This window comes from Amborella trichopoda, chromosome 6 (assembly GCF_054954075.1).
Source record: "Amborella trichopoda isolate Santa Cruz 75 chromosome 6, AtrichopodaSantaCruz75HAP2 v2.0, whole genome shotgun sequence".
NCBI classification, from domain to species: Eukaryota; Viridiplantae; Streptophyta; class Magnoliopsida; order Amborellales; family Amborellaceae; genus Amborella; species Amborella trichopoda.
The window spans coordinates 2,081,347-2,099,723 of record NC_142341.1 but is presented as its reverse complement, the minus strand read 5'-3'; the positions used below and the strand labels follow the sequence as shown (position 1 = coordinate 2,099,723).

The following is an 18,377-nucleotide window of genomic DNA, read 5'->3' as shown; positions in this document are numbered from 1 at the left end:
ATTGTTCATGTATAGGATTGAAATCTAAACAACTAGATGTATTTAATAATTTACCCCCATTTAAGTAAATGTAACCAATGAGTGTATCATAATTGTTTAGGTGTGTAGATTAAAACTTTACATTCTTTCTACAAGTCTTCCTTATGATTATTATAGTTTTTTTTTTAATTAATTGGAGTTAGCTACACGAATTCTGATCCGTCATTCTGTTTTATTAAGGGCCATAACCTCAGAGACGCCATTTCTGCTTCCAACTTTACTTCTACAAGCATTAAAATTGGTGATAATGATTGCTCATTATACACTTTGTTGCCGTGTAACTTCTATGATTTAGTTGGCTGAAAAAAATGTCCTAAGATTCAACAGGGCTGTCCAAACTTTGGATGACTAGATGTAAGCATGTTTAAATTCAAAATACAAATATTGTACTTGAAACACTAATCTGGTGATTATAAAGTCGATGCAAAATTTCTAACCTGAAAACCACTCAAGCAAGAATTTTGCTTGAGAGAGTAAAGTATGCTCCAGCAAGAGTAAACATTACACGTCCTTTATTTAAACTTTGCCTGACAAGCTTAACCATGCAGTGCATTATAGGGACAGATGGGCTAGGTCCTGGTGGTAGTACCCCCATACCTAATTATCAGGTAGTAGTTTTCAATCCTACTGACACCATCCACTGTCATCAAACGTCCGTTTTTTCTATTGAAATACCCCCCAAAAAAAAAATAAAAAAAATAAAATAAATAAATAAATAAAAATATGGAATAGAGCAACAAAGAGTATAATAAAGCCTAAGAAATTCATAAAATCACCTTCACCAAGTTCCACTCTCATTCCAATTGGTATCAAGTGAGATTTAAAATTTTAAAACTTCCCTAGGTCTAAATAAGCCTGTAACTGATTGATTTAGAGTTTGACACATCTGCAAAAGAAAATATTAAAGAACAAAATTAACACTAACCTAGCTCAGGACTAACCATCTTTTAGGAAGCAAAAAACAGACCATTTATGCATTGAATAAAGGAGGAGGTTTGTAGCTATGAATACTATATTCACATGCACCAAAATCAACCACCTTGAAACTTTATTTAATACTTGTATCTCTGACTTTCATTGCTTATAAAGAGAAGCAGGAAAGAAGCAGCAAGAGGCAGAGTTGGAGAGAACCAGTTAGAGAAGATGGCTGATTTTGTTCAAAAAGATGGGTCAGAAAATGGAGAAGAGAGAGCAGATGTTCAATCACCACCAAAAGAGATCAAAGAACGAAAACTCTCATGGGCCAGACTCCGGCGAGTCGATTCCCTGGACTTCGAAGCAGGGAGAGTCTCTGGGGCCACCGGTCATGGCAGCAGGGTCAGTTTCGACTGCCAAGCTTCTCTCTCTGTCTCATACACACGCACACATATTTTGATGCAACACTTCTTTCTCTCTCTCTAAAATTCTCAAAACTTTAAATTATTTATTTTTTATCCCTATACATGAGGTCTAAATGATTGATTTGAGGATTTTTTTGGCATCTAAATAACTTTTTTTAGTAGACTTTTGAGGTACGCTCTAATTTAATGAAAAAAAATTTATGTAAGGTTGCAACCTTAAAATGTATAATTAAAAGTGCACCGCAATCCATCATAAAAGGTTGTTTTGATGTTGAAAAATATGAAAAAAAAAAAAAAAAAGATTTTAAGTTAAAAAGATTGTGTATCTTGCAACACATTATCTAGACCATCTATTTTTAATATTTTTATATATTTATAGATCTACTTGATTTGAACCATTTGTACAGTTTAAAGTTCTATAATTAGAAATAGAAAAATAGATTGTCAAACCATCCTGAGTATTTTTTATTCCAAAATTATTTTTATGTTAAAATTATTAGAAATAGAAAAATAGATTGTCAAACCACCCTCAGTATTTTTTATTCCAAAATTATCTTTACGATAAAATTTAGTGGTATGCCTTAATTGGATTGTTTAAGGTTGCAACCTTATTGAAACCTCACCTTAATTGAATTGTTTAAGGCCTGGCCCATATATAAACCTTTCCCTTTATATTTTTTTTTCCTAAAGGTGCTGGAGTTTTAGTGTGAACTAACTCTCTCTTGCTCTCATATGATTATTGTGAAGCAGAAGGGGTGGCTGACCGCACTAAACCTAGCCTTTCAGAGCATTGGGGTGGTGTATGGTGACATAGGAACATCTCCACTATATGTGTACTCCAGCACTTTTACCCGTGGGATTGACGATCAAGAGGATATATTGGGGGTCTTGTCCCTCATTATTTACACCATCGTACTTATAACCTTCATCAAATATGTCTTCATTGTTCTCTTTGCCAATGATAACGGTGATGGTAAGTCTAAACCCTCAACATCTGTTTACTCTTCTAAACACTGGATAAAAAGAGCCCGACCGGTTTGACCCAGTTCAGAGGACTACGGATAATCATAGTCCACCAGGTTATCTCCCTCCCTTGAAATGATGGACGTTAAGGGAGAAAGAGCAGGGCCCATCAAAAGAGAACAATCCCACATTTTGTTTTGATGGGCCCCATTGTTTTAAATGGACGGTGATCACCATTGCCCCTTGAAATGAGAGTGGGACCCTCCAAAACTAGGTGGGTGGGTCCCACATGCATGTTTGGTTCGCACGAAAAAATATTTTCACGTAGAAAAATTTTGGTTATGTGAGAGAATATTTTCACACCAATTAATTGTCAAGTAGTGTGAAAATATGCAGGGGGATTAGTGATTTAAAAAATGTTAGGTCGACACGAAATCGCCCAGACTCAAGAATCGATCACCCCGTGCCGATTCTACCAATATATAGGAAATTGTCTAGGTCTAGAAGAGAACCGGAGATTTGCTATAGCAAAAACACCAATTCACTTATTCAGACCGGGTTTTGGCCTGTTCACTGTTTTTGCACATGTTTTTTTGCCGATTCACTGTTTTTTCCACAAAGTAAAACGGCAATCCGGACCACCGATTCACCTATCAAGAGCAGTTTTTGTGATGCCCAATCCTAATCACCAATCCCTTTTTTAAATCATCGACTGGAACCAATTGGTATAAAAATATTCGCATACCTAAATTACATGAAGAAATCGTTTCATGTGAAAATATTTTCCGTAAAATATTTTCAAGCGGAACAAATAAAAAAAAATTTAAATGAATGGTAATAACTAATGGATTATGGATTTTCCTTAGTCCACCAAATCATAGTATATCATTACCGTCCCAACATGGGCTCGAAACTTGGGTTCATTATCTTTTTTTAACATGTTTAACTGTTGTATTAAGTAAAAGATACCAAGAGAGTATGAGATTATGCACCATCTGGCATGGCCAAAATAACTTTGAAACCTTTGGATGATTTTGTGGTGAACTATCTCATATTCAGCATATTGAAAGTATGCAATACACAGCCTGTGTATGACATATGGTACTCAGGCAGGGCCTCCACTGTCCATACTCAAACACTCAACAATGGACGGTGGAGGACTGGACATTAAATTGATAAACCTTACGCACGAACCAGGTGAATACTCGTCATCTAGTAGCATGGATACTCTCCAGCCTACGCTGGTGAGATGGACGGTGGATGCACTAGCTGTGTCCTGTGCATCGTGTACATGCTGTGTATTGTAGTGTGTTTTTCACTTTTACATAACCGATTGGTGTCCTTAGTAAATCGTTTTAGAAAAAGAATAGGGATTGACCACAAAGAGATCATTTATCTTTTTTACATAGATGTTACAATCATTCTCACTCATTAGATGTCTAATTGGATGGCTTGGGATGAATCACGAAGTCCAAGAAATTTTTTTGGGATCTTTGTGTCTAACAATTTTACAACCACCTATTTTGAAATTTAAGGGACAATAATGATTGGAACATCCATGTATAAAAAATACATGGTCTCTTTATAAACAATCCCAAAAAAAAAATATCAGTAAAACAAGGTTGGTCAATTTGATTGGTTAGAGAAGCCATTAGAGAAGAGCCGCCTAAGAAGTCACATCCTAATAGCACGTTCTTGCCCACGAGTGCATAACTTCAAAATCATTAAGGGGTGTGGTCAATCAGTACACCATTATCATCATCAGAGTTTTTTCTCAACTATTTGGGATCAGCTACACGAATCTTAGTCCGTCATTCTGCTCTATCAAGGGCCATACCATCAGTAAGGCCATAAATTCCGATATCTTTTCTCACTGCTTCTGACCATGTCATTTTGATCTACTCGATCAATTAGTACATGTTAATGTAAAATAGCAGTAGATTAGTAGTAATAGTAACCATAATAATAGTAATTGTATTAAGAGATGTGATCAATTAGTGCATGATAACTTGATATGTCAGATTTACAGAAGTCACATTATACACTGTCCCATAACAGCAACGACAATAACAACAACATTGATAACAACAACCACAACACCAGCAAGAACCAGAACAACAAGCACAAAATTAGTGCCTCTTAACTTTGTCGAAAATAAAATCCAAATGGTTTAGTCCAGAGGATGGAACAATGAGAAACATTTATTTCATTTAATTAATGATCAAAGCAACAGAGCTTTCAGAAACTTCCCTATCTAGCAAAAATTGGATCAAACAAACAAACTGTTTCGTTCAAGTAGGATTGATACCCATGTGGGTTGGGAAGCTAGACTTTTTAAACCAATGAACTTCCCTTCTTTATACTAATAAACAAATAAAATGCCCCACATTAGCTAGCTACCTTTAGCCTGATTAGATTATTAATGGATTGACAGGGGGGACATTTGCCCTCTATACCTTGATTTGTAAGCATGCCCCAAAGGTGGGCTTGATTCCAAACATTCAGCAAGAGGACAGAGAAATCTCCAACTACAAATTGGACAAACCATCTAGCCATTTGAGGAGGGCTCAGAAAGTAAAAGAATTTCTTGAGAAGAACAAAGCAGCAAAAACCACATTGTTTCTGGTCACAATGATTGGGACATCAATGGTGATAGGGGATGGGATTCTGACTCCTTGCATATCAGGTTGTTCTTCATTTTCATTAAAAACTTTAACTCTCTCTCTCTCTCTCTCTCTCTCTCTCTCTCTCATGAGATATTATTGTCTTGCAGTTCTTTCTGCAGTGGGTGGGATCAAGACCGCAGCATCATCCCTTAACCAAGGTACAGTTTCACAAAAAAAATTTATGGGTCATATAAGCAATGAAAGCATTACATTTTTGGGACAGAAAATCACACCCTCCCTAGCCATCAGATGTGAAAAGATGGCTGGAATATGTTGTTCATCTGCTCGAAGTCTAAATGTAGCTCTCTCCATTGTGTACATGTCCTAAACATTACGCTTTTTGTAGCTATATTTCATTTTCATGATACAATAGACAGGAAGTGTACCAATAATACTTGGGACAATGACAAGTAAAAAATATGATATCTATCTAGTGTGATATATGGAATCCAAACTACACATGCATGCATCAAAAAAGGAGTTCGATACCACAATAATAAAACTGCATGTGTTGATACAAAAGCAGAGCAAATAATCAAATTCATGCAGTGTCAGTACTTTGAATCCATGAGTTTCTTAGTTCCTCCTAGACCTCTCTCTAACCACACAAAGCACACATACATCACTCTCTCTCTCCACCCCCCCCCCCCCCCCCCCCAAAAAAAAAAAAATTGTAAATTAAAAAGCTAATGCAGTTCTCTTGTACCTTCTGCAGATGCTGTTGTTGCAATCTCAGCAGTGATCTTAATCCTCTTATTTGCAGTGCAAAAATATGGGACTGATAAAGTAGGATACGCATTTGCTCCTATCGTTCTGATATGGTTTAGCTTCATTGGAATCACTGGAATCTACAACCTCTTCAAGTACGATGTTGGTGTCTTGCATGCATTTAACCCACAATATATTGTTAAATACTTCAAAAGAACTGGTAAGCAAGGATGGATATCACTTGGAGGCGTCCTGCTCTGCATTACAGGTACCCAAACTCACTTTTCTATTGAACATTGTTCAAACAGAAAGTACCACAATCCAACATAGCATGGGATATCATACTCCAAGGCCGCAATACATTCCCAGTCAAGGATGGGTAGAAACTAAATGAACCATGGAGAATGCCCCTGTGGGACCCATCCAGTTAATATCAAGCTATCTATCATTGTGAATGAATGATGGAGTAGTCTTGAAGGAATGTTGCCCATTGGATGATGGAATAATTCCCCGTTTTCAAAGGTTGATAGTTTTGCCCCCAGCAGAAGCTCATTGTCAATATTCAACTTTGGCTGTTTATTTCAACCAGAACCTTTATGACATTTCAAAGAGATTTTCTTACCTTCTTTCCAAAAACTATATTAGATTTTATTGTATTTATATTATTATTATTATTATTATTTAGTGTAACTATATCAGAAATTTTGCCTAAACAAATCCAAATATTCAAATTCAGCTCAAATCCAAAATTTCTGGCACTTTATGGTTATAGGAAAATGCTTAAAAGGAATCTAGTTAATTATCTTTCTCTTCAGGATCATCAATTAAATAACAATAACTCTCTGAAACAGGCACCGAGGCCATGTTTGCAGACTTGGGTCACTTCTCTGTAAAGGCCATTCAAGTATGTCTCAAAAATCTTCACCTGAAGTAAAATAAGCACAATATTATGATTATGTTTAAAGAGATGATGCTTTTCTCAATATCTAAAATGTTATTTGTTACCCTTGAACTTACAGCTTAGTTTCACTGCAATCGTATTTCCTGCATTGTTATGCGCATACATTGGGCAAGCTTCATATTTGAGAAAATTCCCAGATCACGTCGGTGATACTTTCTATAAATCAATTCCAGGTAAACTATTTCATAAACTGTGCACGATTTGGCTTTGCAGTTCAGTTTATGAGTTAATATTAGGGACCTCTTTTTGTTTTGGATGGGGACTTTGGGATATCTGCTGGGGTTGACCCCTGATGTCTACTCGGGGCAATACCTTTTTTCTTTGGTAAGATTATTTGGCATACTTTATCAAATACACTGTTAGTTCAGAAAACATGAAGTACTTTTTCCGAAGTGGAATATATGGTCCAATGGGATATGGGATAACCATAATCCATTAGGCTAATGAGCCTCAAATATAATGATGAAGAGTGATGGGGAGATAGGGAGCCACCATAAGGTCCATTTTTTCCCCCGACTTCCTTTTCTAGATCTTTTGATAACCACAAGACATGACAAGATGCGTATTCTATGGCAGGTCCAATTTATTGGCCAACATTTGTAGTAGCTAATGCCGCAGCTATTATTGCCAGTCAGGCTATGATATCTGGTGCTTTCGCGGTCATAGCCCAGTGTCTACCACTAGGTTGTTTCCCGAGAGTTAAGGTGATTCACACTTCTGCAAAGTATGAAGGTCAGGTGTACATACCAGAGTTGAACTACTTTCTCATGGCGGCCTGTGTGATCGTTACAGTTGCCTTCAGGACGACAAATAATATTGGAAATGCATATGGTAAGTTCTCAACTACCTGCAATTGTTATCCACAATTTTTCAGGTTATAGACATAGAACAAGGGAGTGTAGGTTACAGTTTGAAGCACCATGCAACCCATGGTTCTCGAGGGATGTGATTGTCCAATGAAGTGGTAGACAATGATGGAGAGAGAGTGAGAACTACCATAGGGGCCATCTCCTATTTAGGAGGATCCCACTCCCCTTCACCACTAACAACATTCCACAGTCCATTGGAATGTAATCCATATTTTCCTTGAAACAGATTTTGTCAAGTGTCAACCAAATTTTGGCCCAAGTCCATTTCAGCTGAACGATTGACATTCATGCCCTGAACTCATGCCCTGAACTTATAAATTCTGGACGAATTTTGAGATTCAGTATTCCATGAAACATTCATATCTTGAACACTTTTATATTTTGATCCTAAGTTCTTTACTCCAGGTATCTCTACTCTTTTAAATTAAGAAGAAAATTAATAAGATGGTTTTGGAAACACATAGCCTCAAGTCTTAGGTTTAACACTCAATAGGCTGGAAAAGGTATGAACAACTATTGATGAAGAACCAGTACAGCCTGTGCCAATTTAATCAGTGTGGACCAAAAAAATTAATTAAGCCCAGAACAGAAAAATCAGTTCTAAATCAAATAAACCAACAAGAAGATTTCATATTTTGTGCAGGCATCGCAGTGATAGCAGTTATGGTGAAAACCACATTTGTCGTAACAGTGATTATGCTAATGATATGGAAGATAAGCATATGGTTGGTAGCTCTCTTCTTTGTAGTGTTTGGAGTAGTTGAGCTGGTGTATCTGTCCTCAGCTTTGTACAAATTCAAACAAGGAGGTTACCTTCCACTGGCCTTCTCATTAGCTTTCACAATGATAATGATTACATGGCACTATGTGCACAAGAAGAGGTACCAGTTTGAGCTTGAAAACAAAGTCTCTGATGAGTACATGAGTTCGTTGGCCAATAATCCAAATCTAATCCGGATACCAGGGATGGGATTGCTATATTCTGAACTCGTCCATGGAATACCCCCCATATTTTCACATTTCATTTCAAGCATACCATCCATCCATTCAGTTCTGATCTTCGTCACGATTAAGTCCATTCCAGTCAGTAAAGTGGCACTAGAGGAGCGATTCCTCTTCCGACAAGTTGAGCCTAAAGAGTATAGGATGTTTCGATGTGTAGTGAGATATGGGTATAACGATGTAATGGATGAGCCAAAGGTGTTTCAGAGCCTACTAGTAGAATACTTGAAGGAGTTCGTTAGACAGCAAGATTTCTTTCTTGAAACTGAGACCACAGATCAATCAAATGCCAACCAAGAGGCAAAAGAAAGCAAGCAAAGAGCATCAGGGTCATCCACTGTTTATGATGAGCGCTGCCTGCAACAATCTTCCGGACCCATTCAAGCAGTTACATCTGCTCGGTCAAGAAACTCCTCTAGCCAGATTATCAGCGGACCAATTCAGGCACCACAAGAAGAGGCACAGTTCCTTCAAAAGGCTTTGGATGATGGGGTTGTGTATCTTTTGGGAGAGGCAGAGGTCACAGCAAAGGCGGGATCATCGCTGCTGAAAAAGTTTGCAGTGAACTATGCATACAAATTCATTCGAAAGAACTTAAGAGATGGAGAGAAAGTAATGGGTGTTCCAAGAAGCAGGATGCTTAGGGTTGGAATGACATATGAGATATAAAGAAAGCGTCCTACAGTTGAAGCTGTTGCACAATGCATTAACAGTCTGATAAATGAGGATTAGCACTAAACCTCAGAAAAGAAAGAAAAACATTTCTTCTTGCAATGAAAACAAAGTTGAATAGAGCAAAGAGGAGACTCAGGAGCTAAGGAAACATTTATTATTGAGATATGAGAGAGATTTGTAAAATGGGAAAATGGTGTGAAGTATGACAATGAACTTATGTTGCTTTTATTGAGAGATGAGAGAGATTGTAAAATGGGATTTATGCAGTGTCCTAGGCAATCAAAGACGTAAAAAGTAGCAGTATAACTCATGGATTTCATTAGGATGTGATACATCCAAAAGACCCTCTGGAGTTTGTATAATGAAAATGGCGCATGCACCAATATTTGAAAATATAAATTGCAGAAATTTGAATAAGGCGCAACTGTAAAATTACAAATTTGATTATCAGCCAATAAAAAAATTACAGTAATCTTGAGTCACTGTCCTCGCTTCAAATAACAACTCAAACTGAAACAAAATCGGCACCTTCTACAGCGTTCTTACAACTTATTCCTTCTTTTTTTTAAAAAAAATTGCTTCACTGGTCTGACTGAGGCCCATTTAAAACTAAGCTGACAAGATCAACATTTCCTAGAGGCCATGCTACCTCGATACTCCATCCAAGGCCTGGTGTCAAAGGTTTGACATATCTTGACACTACCACACATGGCTGGAGTTTAAATATCCATCTAATATCTATTATTTTCTTATATTAAGTCAAAGGAGGTCCCCTTTTATTATTTTGACAACTGTCCTTTTGAATTTTAAATTTTAAATTTGCCCACTTGATGTTAATTTATACATATTGATCATTAATCTCTTCATAAATCTGTCTCAATTAATGTGCATCTCACAAAATGTTATATATCGATCAATATATCTCTCTCCCTCAATTCATGTCCCAATAAATTTGGCCCAGACTTATAATACCAAAATAGTAATCGAACATACTATATTGGTAAAGATAATCATAAAGTTCATGTTTCGAAAATTTCCGTTCTCTCTCTCTCTTCTCAAATATCATTATTGTTTTGTCTCATCAAGTAGTTATCTATCATTTAATTAATTAATCATTTATTAACTATATATAAATATAATTATGTAATGTAAAAGACATGCTGCAAATATGCATAATACAATGACAATTTATGCATATAATAAGAAGAGATTTGTTTTTCTTATTGTATCAAATTATCATATGCATAAATGCAATCATCCATTATGTCTTATTCTCATTTTAGAATTTACCACTCATATTTAATAATTTTTACGCTCAGCTAATTCTCATAATCAAATTATTAATGTTTTACCAAAAATTCTAAATTTAATTTTTTAGTAAATTTAATTTTTTTGAGAAATTGTAAATTATAATTTACCAATATTAATTTATTGAATAATTATTTATTGTATAATTATTTATTATAATTTCATTAATGGATTGCAAAAGTAATTAGCATCTTAATTAAATATGGGCAAGCTTTCTATGCTTCCCCTACAGCATAAAACTTATATACTTCTCCTTATCCAACCATTTATTCTGAATGGAGGGTTAAGATTGCCCCAATCATCTCTACACTATTTTATTTTTAATTTTTTTTTATATAAACTATTTTGACACCAAATTTTGGATGTCCAATCCTCTATTAAACTCGCACTAGTAAAAACTAAAAATAACAAATATTTACAATAAAATAAACTAACCAATATACCTCCTGAAAGTTTTAAGGGGTATTTTGGTCATTATATTTTATCAAAAAATTATTTTTAATATTTTTTTATAGGTGCGCCCCAATGAGAAGATGACACGTACCAAATTTCATATTCATACAATTTGTATAAAGAAAACTAAAAATAAAATACTTTGAGACGTCGGATCTAAGATCACGGTGAGTGGCTCTCTTGATCAAAATTGGACGGCTGGATGATAGGGGAAGCATAGATCTTCTATGCTATAGGGGAAGTATAGAAACCTTTCCCATTAAATAATATGAAATACATAAGTATAATTCTGTAATCATTTATTAATAGTAAACGAATTCAAATTTTTATTCATAGACTTTACTAATGTATACTAATTAAATTAGTTTAGAATTAATAAATATAGTTGCAATTGAATTATAATTGTAATAAAATCATCTCTAAGGTACTTAATTTGGTACATTAATTTTTATATGTTATTTTAAATATTGAATAAATAATTTCCACAATTCGCTAAACTCACATCTAATATTCAATTACATGGTATAAAGAGAGAGTCATAGTCATATTTTCTGATTTGATATATTATCTCATAGCATTTATATCAATTAACGCATGATTTCTACAACATTTCGGTGAGACCAACGAAGGAGTTGCATCTTACTAGTAATCATCATCATCATCATCGAGCCTTATCCCAACTATTTGGGGTCGGCTACACAAATCATGTTCCAACATCCCGCTCTATCAAGGGACACACCCCTCAGTTAGACTACAGTAACCATATCTTTTCTCACTACTTCCATAAATGTTCTTTTGGGCTTTTTCCTTGTGCTTTTAGAGCCTTCCACTTGAACCGAATAGCCCCTCCTAACCGATGTTATCTAAGTCAACATTGCACATGGCCAGACTACCTAAGTCTATTGTTCATCCTCTTATTGCCCATTGAAGCCACCCATAAGTTTCTTCGGATGTATTCAATCCGAATTCTATCCTTTCCTGTCTTACCACTCATCCATCTCAACATCCCCCCTCTAAGCTACAGTCATTCTCTGGATATGTTGTTTCTTGACTGCCAAACTTTTCGTCCCATAAAGCATTGTTGGTAAGCACATCTCTACTTTGTCCACCCAGCTTTAACTTTATGCGCAACATCTTCCTCAATCTCTCTATTCTCATCAACTCAAGGTGTTGAAAATAATCTCTTTTAGGTACTTGTTGACCATCAATCTTAACTAATTGTTAAACTTGCATTAATATATTCTATGCAGCGCAGATCCAGTGCAGCAGCTATTAGGAGGTACAATTTGATTCAAGTGGAAGGCTAGAAAAGGGTAAGGGATAGACCCAAAAAGACATGGTTGGAAGGAGTGAAAAAAGATATAGGGACTTATAGCCTCATTGAGGTTATAGCCCTTGATAGAGTACAATGACGGACCAAGATTCGTGTAGCTGACCCCAAATAGTTGAAAAAAAGCTATGATGATGATGATGATGATATCATCTATACATTTTATCTTAGTCTGGCTAATTTTAAAACTGTTAGACTCTAGATCATCCCTCCAAAGTTCGAACTTCATATTATTCTAAAAAAAAAGTTTTAACTTTATATTGACGCCTTCTCTAGCCTCATCAATCAAAGTTATGACATCTGCAAAAAATATACACCACAGTACCTCACCCTGTAGATTTCTAATTAACTCGTCCATAACTAAAGCAAAGAGATATGGGCTCAACACTGACCCCTGATGTAAGCCCGTTGTCACTAAAAACTCACTTGTCTCTCCATTAGTTGTCCTTACACTAGTTAGCCAGCCTCATATATATTTTTTACCAAATCAATATATCCTCTAGAGACTCATTTCTTTCCAACACCCACCAAATTAACTCTCAAGGTACGTTATTGTATGCCTTCTCTAAATCAATAAAGGACATGTAGACGTATTTTCTTTTCTCCCTGAGCTTCTCAATCAATTGCCTAAGTATGAAAATAGCTCAATGGTCTTTTCTTTTCTCCCTTACCATGTAGAGGTCGTTTATTTTCTCCCTGATATACTTGTTTCATGTCGTAGCCTTTGCTCAATCACTCGCCCAGAGCTTCATAGTGTGACTCATAAGTTTCATCCCTCTATAGTTTGTACAATTATGTATATCTTATTTGTTCATGTAAATAGAACCATAGCATTTGTTCTCTATTTGTCTGACATTTTTGTTATTCTTAAAATCATGTTAAACAACTTAGGCAACCCCAATTTGCCAATCTCTCTCATGCACTTCCAAATCTCTATTGGGATACTATTTGGTCCTAAAGCCAATCCTATCTGCATCTTTCTCGAAGATTCTTTCACTGCGGATATCATAATCCAACGAATGTATTTATGACCTCTGACCTCATTTCTGTCGAAGGTTCCTCCTAGCATTATGCTCCCATAGTGGTCGTCATTTAACAAATTTTGAAAATAAATTCTCCACCATCCATTGACCTTGTTATCCTTCACCGAGATCTTCTAATCCTCACTTTTAATGCATTTAATATATCTAAATCACTACATTTCATCTCTCACTTTGTTAGTTTGAAGACATCTTTTTCACCATCTCTTGTTTCCAACTTATTTTATAGATCACCATATGCCTTAGGCTTAACCTTACGATTTTCTTAGAGTTGTTTTTGGCATATTTATATTCTTCTAAGTTTTGATCATTTATATTCCATTGTCAAGCTTTGTAACTTGAATGTTTTTTTACTAATAGCCCTTTGAACCTCATCATTCCCCACCAAGTTTCTTTATCTGAATGTCTTATCCCTCTAAATTCTCCTAAAACTTCTTTTGCAACTTTCTTAGTATAATTAGTCATCTCATTCCACATAAAATTGACTTTGTCATCAGAATTCCTTCTTTTATCAATTTATTCTTAAATAGGTATATTTTCTCTTTATTTAAATTCCACCACCTAGTTTTTGGACACCTATTATTTCCACTCCTTATTTTTTTATCTCTTTATACAAATGTCCATAACTATGAGCCTATGTTGTGTGGTCATACTTTCTTCTGGGATAACCTTACAGTCTTTACATGATGGCCTTTCTGCCTTCTTAACTAGAAAAAGTCTATTTAGCTTATATATGATCCACTTTTGTAAGTTATTAAATGTTCTTCTCGCTTTTTCAGATAGGTATTTGCCATTGCTAAGTCGTAAGCTATAGAAAACAAAAAATATGAGCATCAACCATCTCATTTCTTTTCTCAAATCCATATCCTCAATGTACTCTTCCATATCTTCTACTATCCTTTCTTACATGACCATTTAAGTCCCTCCTAAAAAGTTCATCTCTCCATTCGATATTCTTTAGACTAGTCCATCCATGTCTCCTAGAATTATTTTTTAGTTCTATCATCTAGACCTACCTGTGACATATGAGCACTGATTACATTAATTATCTCCTCCCTTAACACAATTTAAATTAGGGAAAATATCTCTTTATCCCCTATTTTTAACTTTTATATCTCATGAGATCCAAGAATTGAAAATATTACTTATAAGCAAAAGGTATATATCTTTTCTATCTTACAACCCCCTGGATCGCTTTGACCATAAATTTTTTACCCAAACAAATACTAAAATGACATTCTATTTAAACTCCATCTCTCTCTCTCTAAAACTCCATCTTTCTCTCTTCGCTTCTCGGTGAGTTTACCTGCCAAGGGATTTAGCTTAAGCTCGAACACGAGCACACCTTCTTATGTGTGAGAGAGAGATGGAGTTTTAGAGAGAGAGATGGAGATTAGGTTTGAAAGAGAGAGAGAGATGGAGTTTGGGTTTTAGAGAGAGATGAAATTTTAAAGAGAGAGAGAGATGAAGTTTGGGTTTTAGAGAGAGATGGAGTTATAGAGAGAGAGAGAGAGATGGAGTTTTGAGAGAGAGATGATGATGTGAGAGAAAGAGATGGAGTTTGGGTTTTAGAGAGAGATGGAGTTTTGAGAAAGAGAGACGATGATGTGAGAGAGAGATGGAGTTTTAGAGAGAGAGAGACATAGAGTCATTTCATAAGTTGTTGAGGTCAATAATACATGATCAAAAGGGTTTAGGGGGGTTAGAAGATAGAAAAGATGAAGTCTTTTTGCTTACAAGCAATATTTTCAAATCTTGATCCGATGAGATATAAAAGTTAAAAATAGAAGATAATAAGATATTTTCCCTTTAAATTAATAGGAGTCTAACACCTACTCTCTTAATATCTACTACTTTATCATTTAAATCTTTGTCTACTATTATAATGCTTTTCTCATTTCTATAATTATCTTTTCCTTTATATATGAAAGTTTATATCCATCAATTTCCTTAGCTTTTGCCCCTCTCCACAATTTCCTGTAAGCAAGCTATGTTAACTCTATTTCATCTCATTGTATCTACTAACTCCATATTCTTATCCTTGGCAAGGTTCCTACATTCCATGTGGCTAGAGGAGTCATATTCTCTTACCAAGAATAATATATATAAAATATTTCAAACTAGCGGCTTGAACTTGGGAACAGCTGAATAAGAATGGAAGCCTATCACTCGTGCCACTCATGACTCATATGAGTTAAAGATATTAAATGTCTATTTACATATTCATTAAAAGTAGTTTTTTATATGTAAAAATAATAATTATACGGACATGTTTTACGGTGCCCGTCCTTTTCAGAAAAGTAGTAGATATTGTAATATATTTTAGACAGTGACACTCGTACTAGTGTCCATGTAACACTGCTTAAAGGCTTCATTTTTTTTTTGTTGGATTGTTAACCTTCATTGCTAGGTATACAAAAATATACATGCATCAAAAAGCTGTGGAAGATATATACATGCATCTTTCCAGAATTTTGATTTAGCAAAGCAGCATATAGAACAATGCGCTCTCGGGAATAAGAATCAGTTATTCTCTCAGCTATGACATGGTGCAACCATACAAGAGTCAGTCATTTTCAAAGCTTTCAAAGATAATTGGTATGATCAAATATTGACAACAACATCATTGATAGCTTCATAAATACGTTAAAAATAATATAATCATGTAAAGTTGCCACCTCATCTAGCGCATAAATCTGCCATCACATTCATCTTTGAAGTGCTGGGAACATACCCCGACAATCTTAACTGACTGTCCATTCCAATGAGCATCGAGCATAGCATTTCAAACTGTGGGTGTGAATCATCTGCAACAAGAAACTCATGAATAACACCATTTACTTCGATAAAAGTGCACCCAGGTTGCTTCCTAACTCCCCCATCTCTAATGAATTTCCTAACTCTATGCACATCTTCCCATTTAGAAAAAGATGCATAAATATTTGACAACATAACATGAACCCCACAATTTCCAGGTTCCAATTTGAGTATCTCTTTAGCTGCTCTCTCAGCCAATTTAATATCTCCATCTTGCCTACATGCATACAATAGTGCTCTCCAAATCACTGCATCAGGTTTAATGGGCATCAATTCTATGAAATCTGCAGCCTGCAACAAGAGATTAGCACGCCCAAGAAGGTCAACCATGCACCCGTAGTGCTCGATTCTTGGCTTCAACCCATAATTCTCAATCATCAAATTGAAATAATGGTGCCCCTCCCTAACCAATCCTCCATGACTACAAGCAGATAGAACACCCAAAAATGTAACCTCATTAGGCCTCACACTGGATGCATCCATCTGTTTAAAAAGTTCCAAAGCATCATAACAATCCCCATTCATGGCGAGCCCTGATATCATCACAGTCCACGAGAAAACATCTTTCTTGACCATCTCTCTAAACAACGCCGAGGCTCTATTGATGCTTCCACACTTTGAATACATATCAATCAGAGAATTATTTACAGTGAGATTCATTTCTATATGGTTTTTTTCACAGAAGGCATGAACCCATCGACCCATATCGAGGGCCCCAAGATGAGCACAGGCCTTAAGCACACAAACCACAGTGGCCTCATCAGGATTCACATTCTTAACCTGCATCTCTCTAAAGAGTTCTATGGCCTCTTTGAAATAACCCAACTGTGAATAACCAGCTATCATGGAGGTCCAAGAAACCACATTTCTTTCAGGCATTTCGTCAAACACGTTCCGAGCTTCAACTATAGACCCACATTTTGAATACAAATCTATCAGAGCTGAACCTACAAACACATCTAACCCTAAACCTAGCTCATGGATTATATTGTGGAGCCTCTTCCCTGTATCCAGGTCCCCTGTTCGAGCACAAGCAGCAAGAGCACTAGCAATTGTGAATCCATTAGGGTTTATAGAATTCCTAAGCATTTCTTCAAATTGCTTCAAAGCATGCTCTGATTCTCCTCTCTGTAAATAACAAGCAATGATACAGTTCCATGAAACCACGTCTCTGGTCTTCATGGAATCGAATACCATTTTAGCTTCTCTTATTGAGTTGCAGGATCCATACATGGAGACCATAGAATTCTGAACAAAAACATCGGATTCAAACCCTAATTTTACGGTGGTGGCATGAATCTCTTCACCCTTTGGTTTTAGAGAGAGACGGGCACAGGCCTTGAAGACAAAGGGGAAAGTGTAATTGTCTAGAGAGAGAAAGTAATGGCGTAGAATGTGGTTGTAAAGGAGGACGCTTTGTTGGGGTTGTGAGCTGTGAGCGTAAGCTCTGATAATGGCGTTCCATGTAAAGAGATTCGGAATTGGGTTAGTGATCAAGAGACAGAGAAGCTGGTTGAGGTGTTTGGTGTTGGAGCACTTCTGGAGGAGAGAGAGAGGAGTGTGAGGGGCCAATGTCGTGTGGAATTTTAGGATGGACTGTGCGTTGATAGAGGAGAGAGAGTAGCGCATCAAATTCTTAGTGAGATGAGGTTATGGAGAAATGAAAAAAAACAAGAAAGCAGGCTTTGTTCTCTCTCTATTAAGAAGCAGGTTTTGGTCTCTCTCTCAACTTTCAGAACTGAGATTATGGAGAGAAGAAAGGCCAAACCAGACCATAAGAATTGCTCTCTCTCTCTCTCTCTAAACAACAAACTTCGTTCCATCCCTCTCTAACAAGCTTCACTCTCTCTAACCAGTCTCTCTCTCTTCAAGAGGGGTGCAAAAAAGTAGGGAGAAGTGAAAAAATGGAGAGACGAAAAAGCTTCCTCTCTCTCTAACAACCTGTATTTTTCCCTGTCTGCAAGTATCAGCGGTTAGAAAATGAGCAAATAGCTTCAAGGCCCTCAACATCATATTTAAAGACAATAATACCGGTGGTTTTTGTGATAGAATAGAATGGATGCAACTTGCTTAAGGAATATAGGTTACATGAAAACAAAATAAAGCCTCACCTCGTATTCTCGCTTGATAAATACAAAATCTTCATTATGGCTTTAAATTTAATTTTCAACACAACTATAAAATTTGAAGCTTGAAAAATGATATA

At 36.0% G+C, this 18,377-nt stretch overlaps 2 protein-coding genes across 6 annotated transcripts; one reads left to right on the top strand and one right to left on the bottom strand.

Annotated features, from left to right (window-relative positions):
* The first annotated feature begins 813 nt into the window (after positions 1-813).
* On the top strand, positions 814-9,637 carry LOC18434537 (potassium transporter 5). 3 transcript variants are annotated; one of them, XM_006844605.4, is made up of 9 exons: positions 814-1,356; positions 2,130-2,352; positions 4,777-5,028; positions 5,116-5,166; positions 5,724-5,984; positions 6,568-6,620; positions 6,736-6,850; positions 7,254-7,508; positions 8,190-9,637. In XM_006844605.4, the coding sequence occupies exons 1-9, from the start codon at positions 1,183-1,185 to the stop codon at positions 9,215-9,217; spliced, it is 2,412 nt and encodes an 803-aa protein (XP_006844668.2). In that variant the 5' UTR covers positions 814-1,182; the 3' UTR covers positions 9,218-9,637. The 3 variants fall into 3 exon arrangements, with proteins under 3 accessions (XP_006844668.2, XP_020522976.2, XP_088726246.1); XM_088870120.1 differs by lacking the exon at positions 4,777-5,028 and having other exon boundaries at positions 1,051-1,356; XM_020667317.2 differs by lacking the exons at positions 6,568-6,620; positions 6,736-6,850.
* LOC18434538 (pentatricopeptide repeat-containing protein At2g22410, mitochondrial) lies at positions 3,795-18,212 on the bottom strand. Of its 3 annotated transcripts, none has more exons than XM_088870122.1 (2): positions 16,033-18,188; positions 3,795-4,240 (listed from the first exon to the last, which is right to left on the bottom strand). In XM_088870122.1, the coding sequence occupies exon 1, from the start codon at positions 17,798-17,800 to the stop codon at positions 16,034-16,036; it is 1,767 nt and encodes a 588-aa protein (XP_088726248.1). In that variant the 5' UTR covers positions 17,801-18,188; the 3' UTR covers positions 3,795-4,240; position 16,033. The 3 variants fall into 3 exon arrangements, with proteins under 3 accessions (XP_088726248.1, XP_020522977.1, XP_088726247.1); XM_020667318.2 differs by having other exon boundaries at positions 16,089-18,151; XM_088870121.1 differs by lacking the exon at positions 3,795-4,240 and adding an exon at positions 8,093-9,091 and having other exon boundaries at positions 16,033-18,212.
* Positions 18,213-18,377: the final 165 nt, after the last annotated feature.

Bases quoted from the DNA above. Each gene is read 5' to 3' on its own strand.
- LOC18434538 (XM_088870121.1), bottom strand. From the start codon at position 17,800: ATGCGCTACTCTCTCTCCTCTATCAACGCACAGTCCATCCTAAAATTC.
- LOC18434537 (XM_006844605.4), top strand. From the start codon at position 1,183: ATGGCTGATTTTGTTCAAAAAGATGGGTCAGAAAATGGAGAAGAGAGA. The intron at 2,353-4,776 runs GTAAGTCTAAAC...ATGGATTGACAG, and splicing joins TGCCAATGATAACGGTGATG to GGGGGACATTTGCCCTCTAT. The intron at 7,509-8,189 runs GTAAGTTCTCAA...TATTTTGTGCAG, and splicing joins TAATATTGGAAATGCATATG to GCATCGCAGTGATAGCAGTT.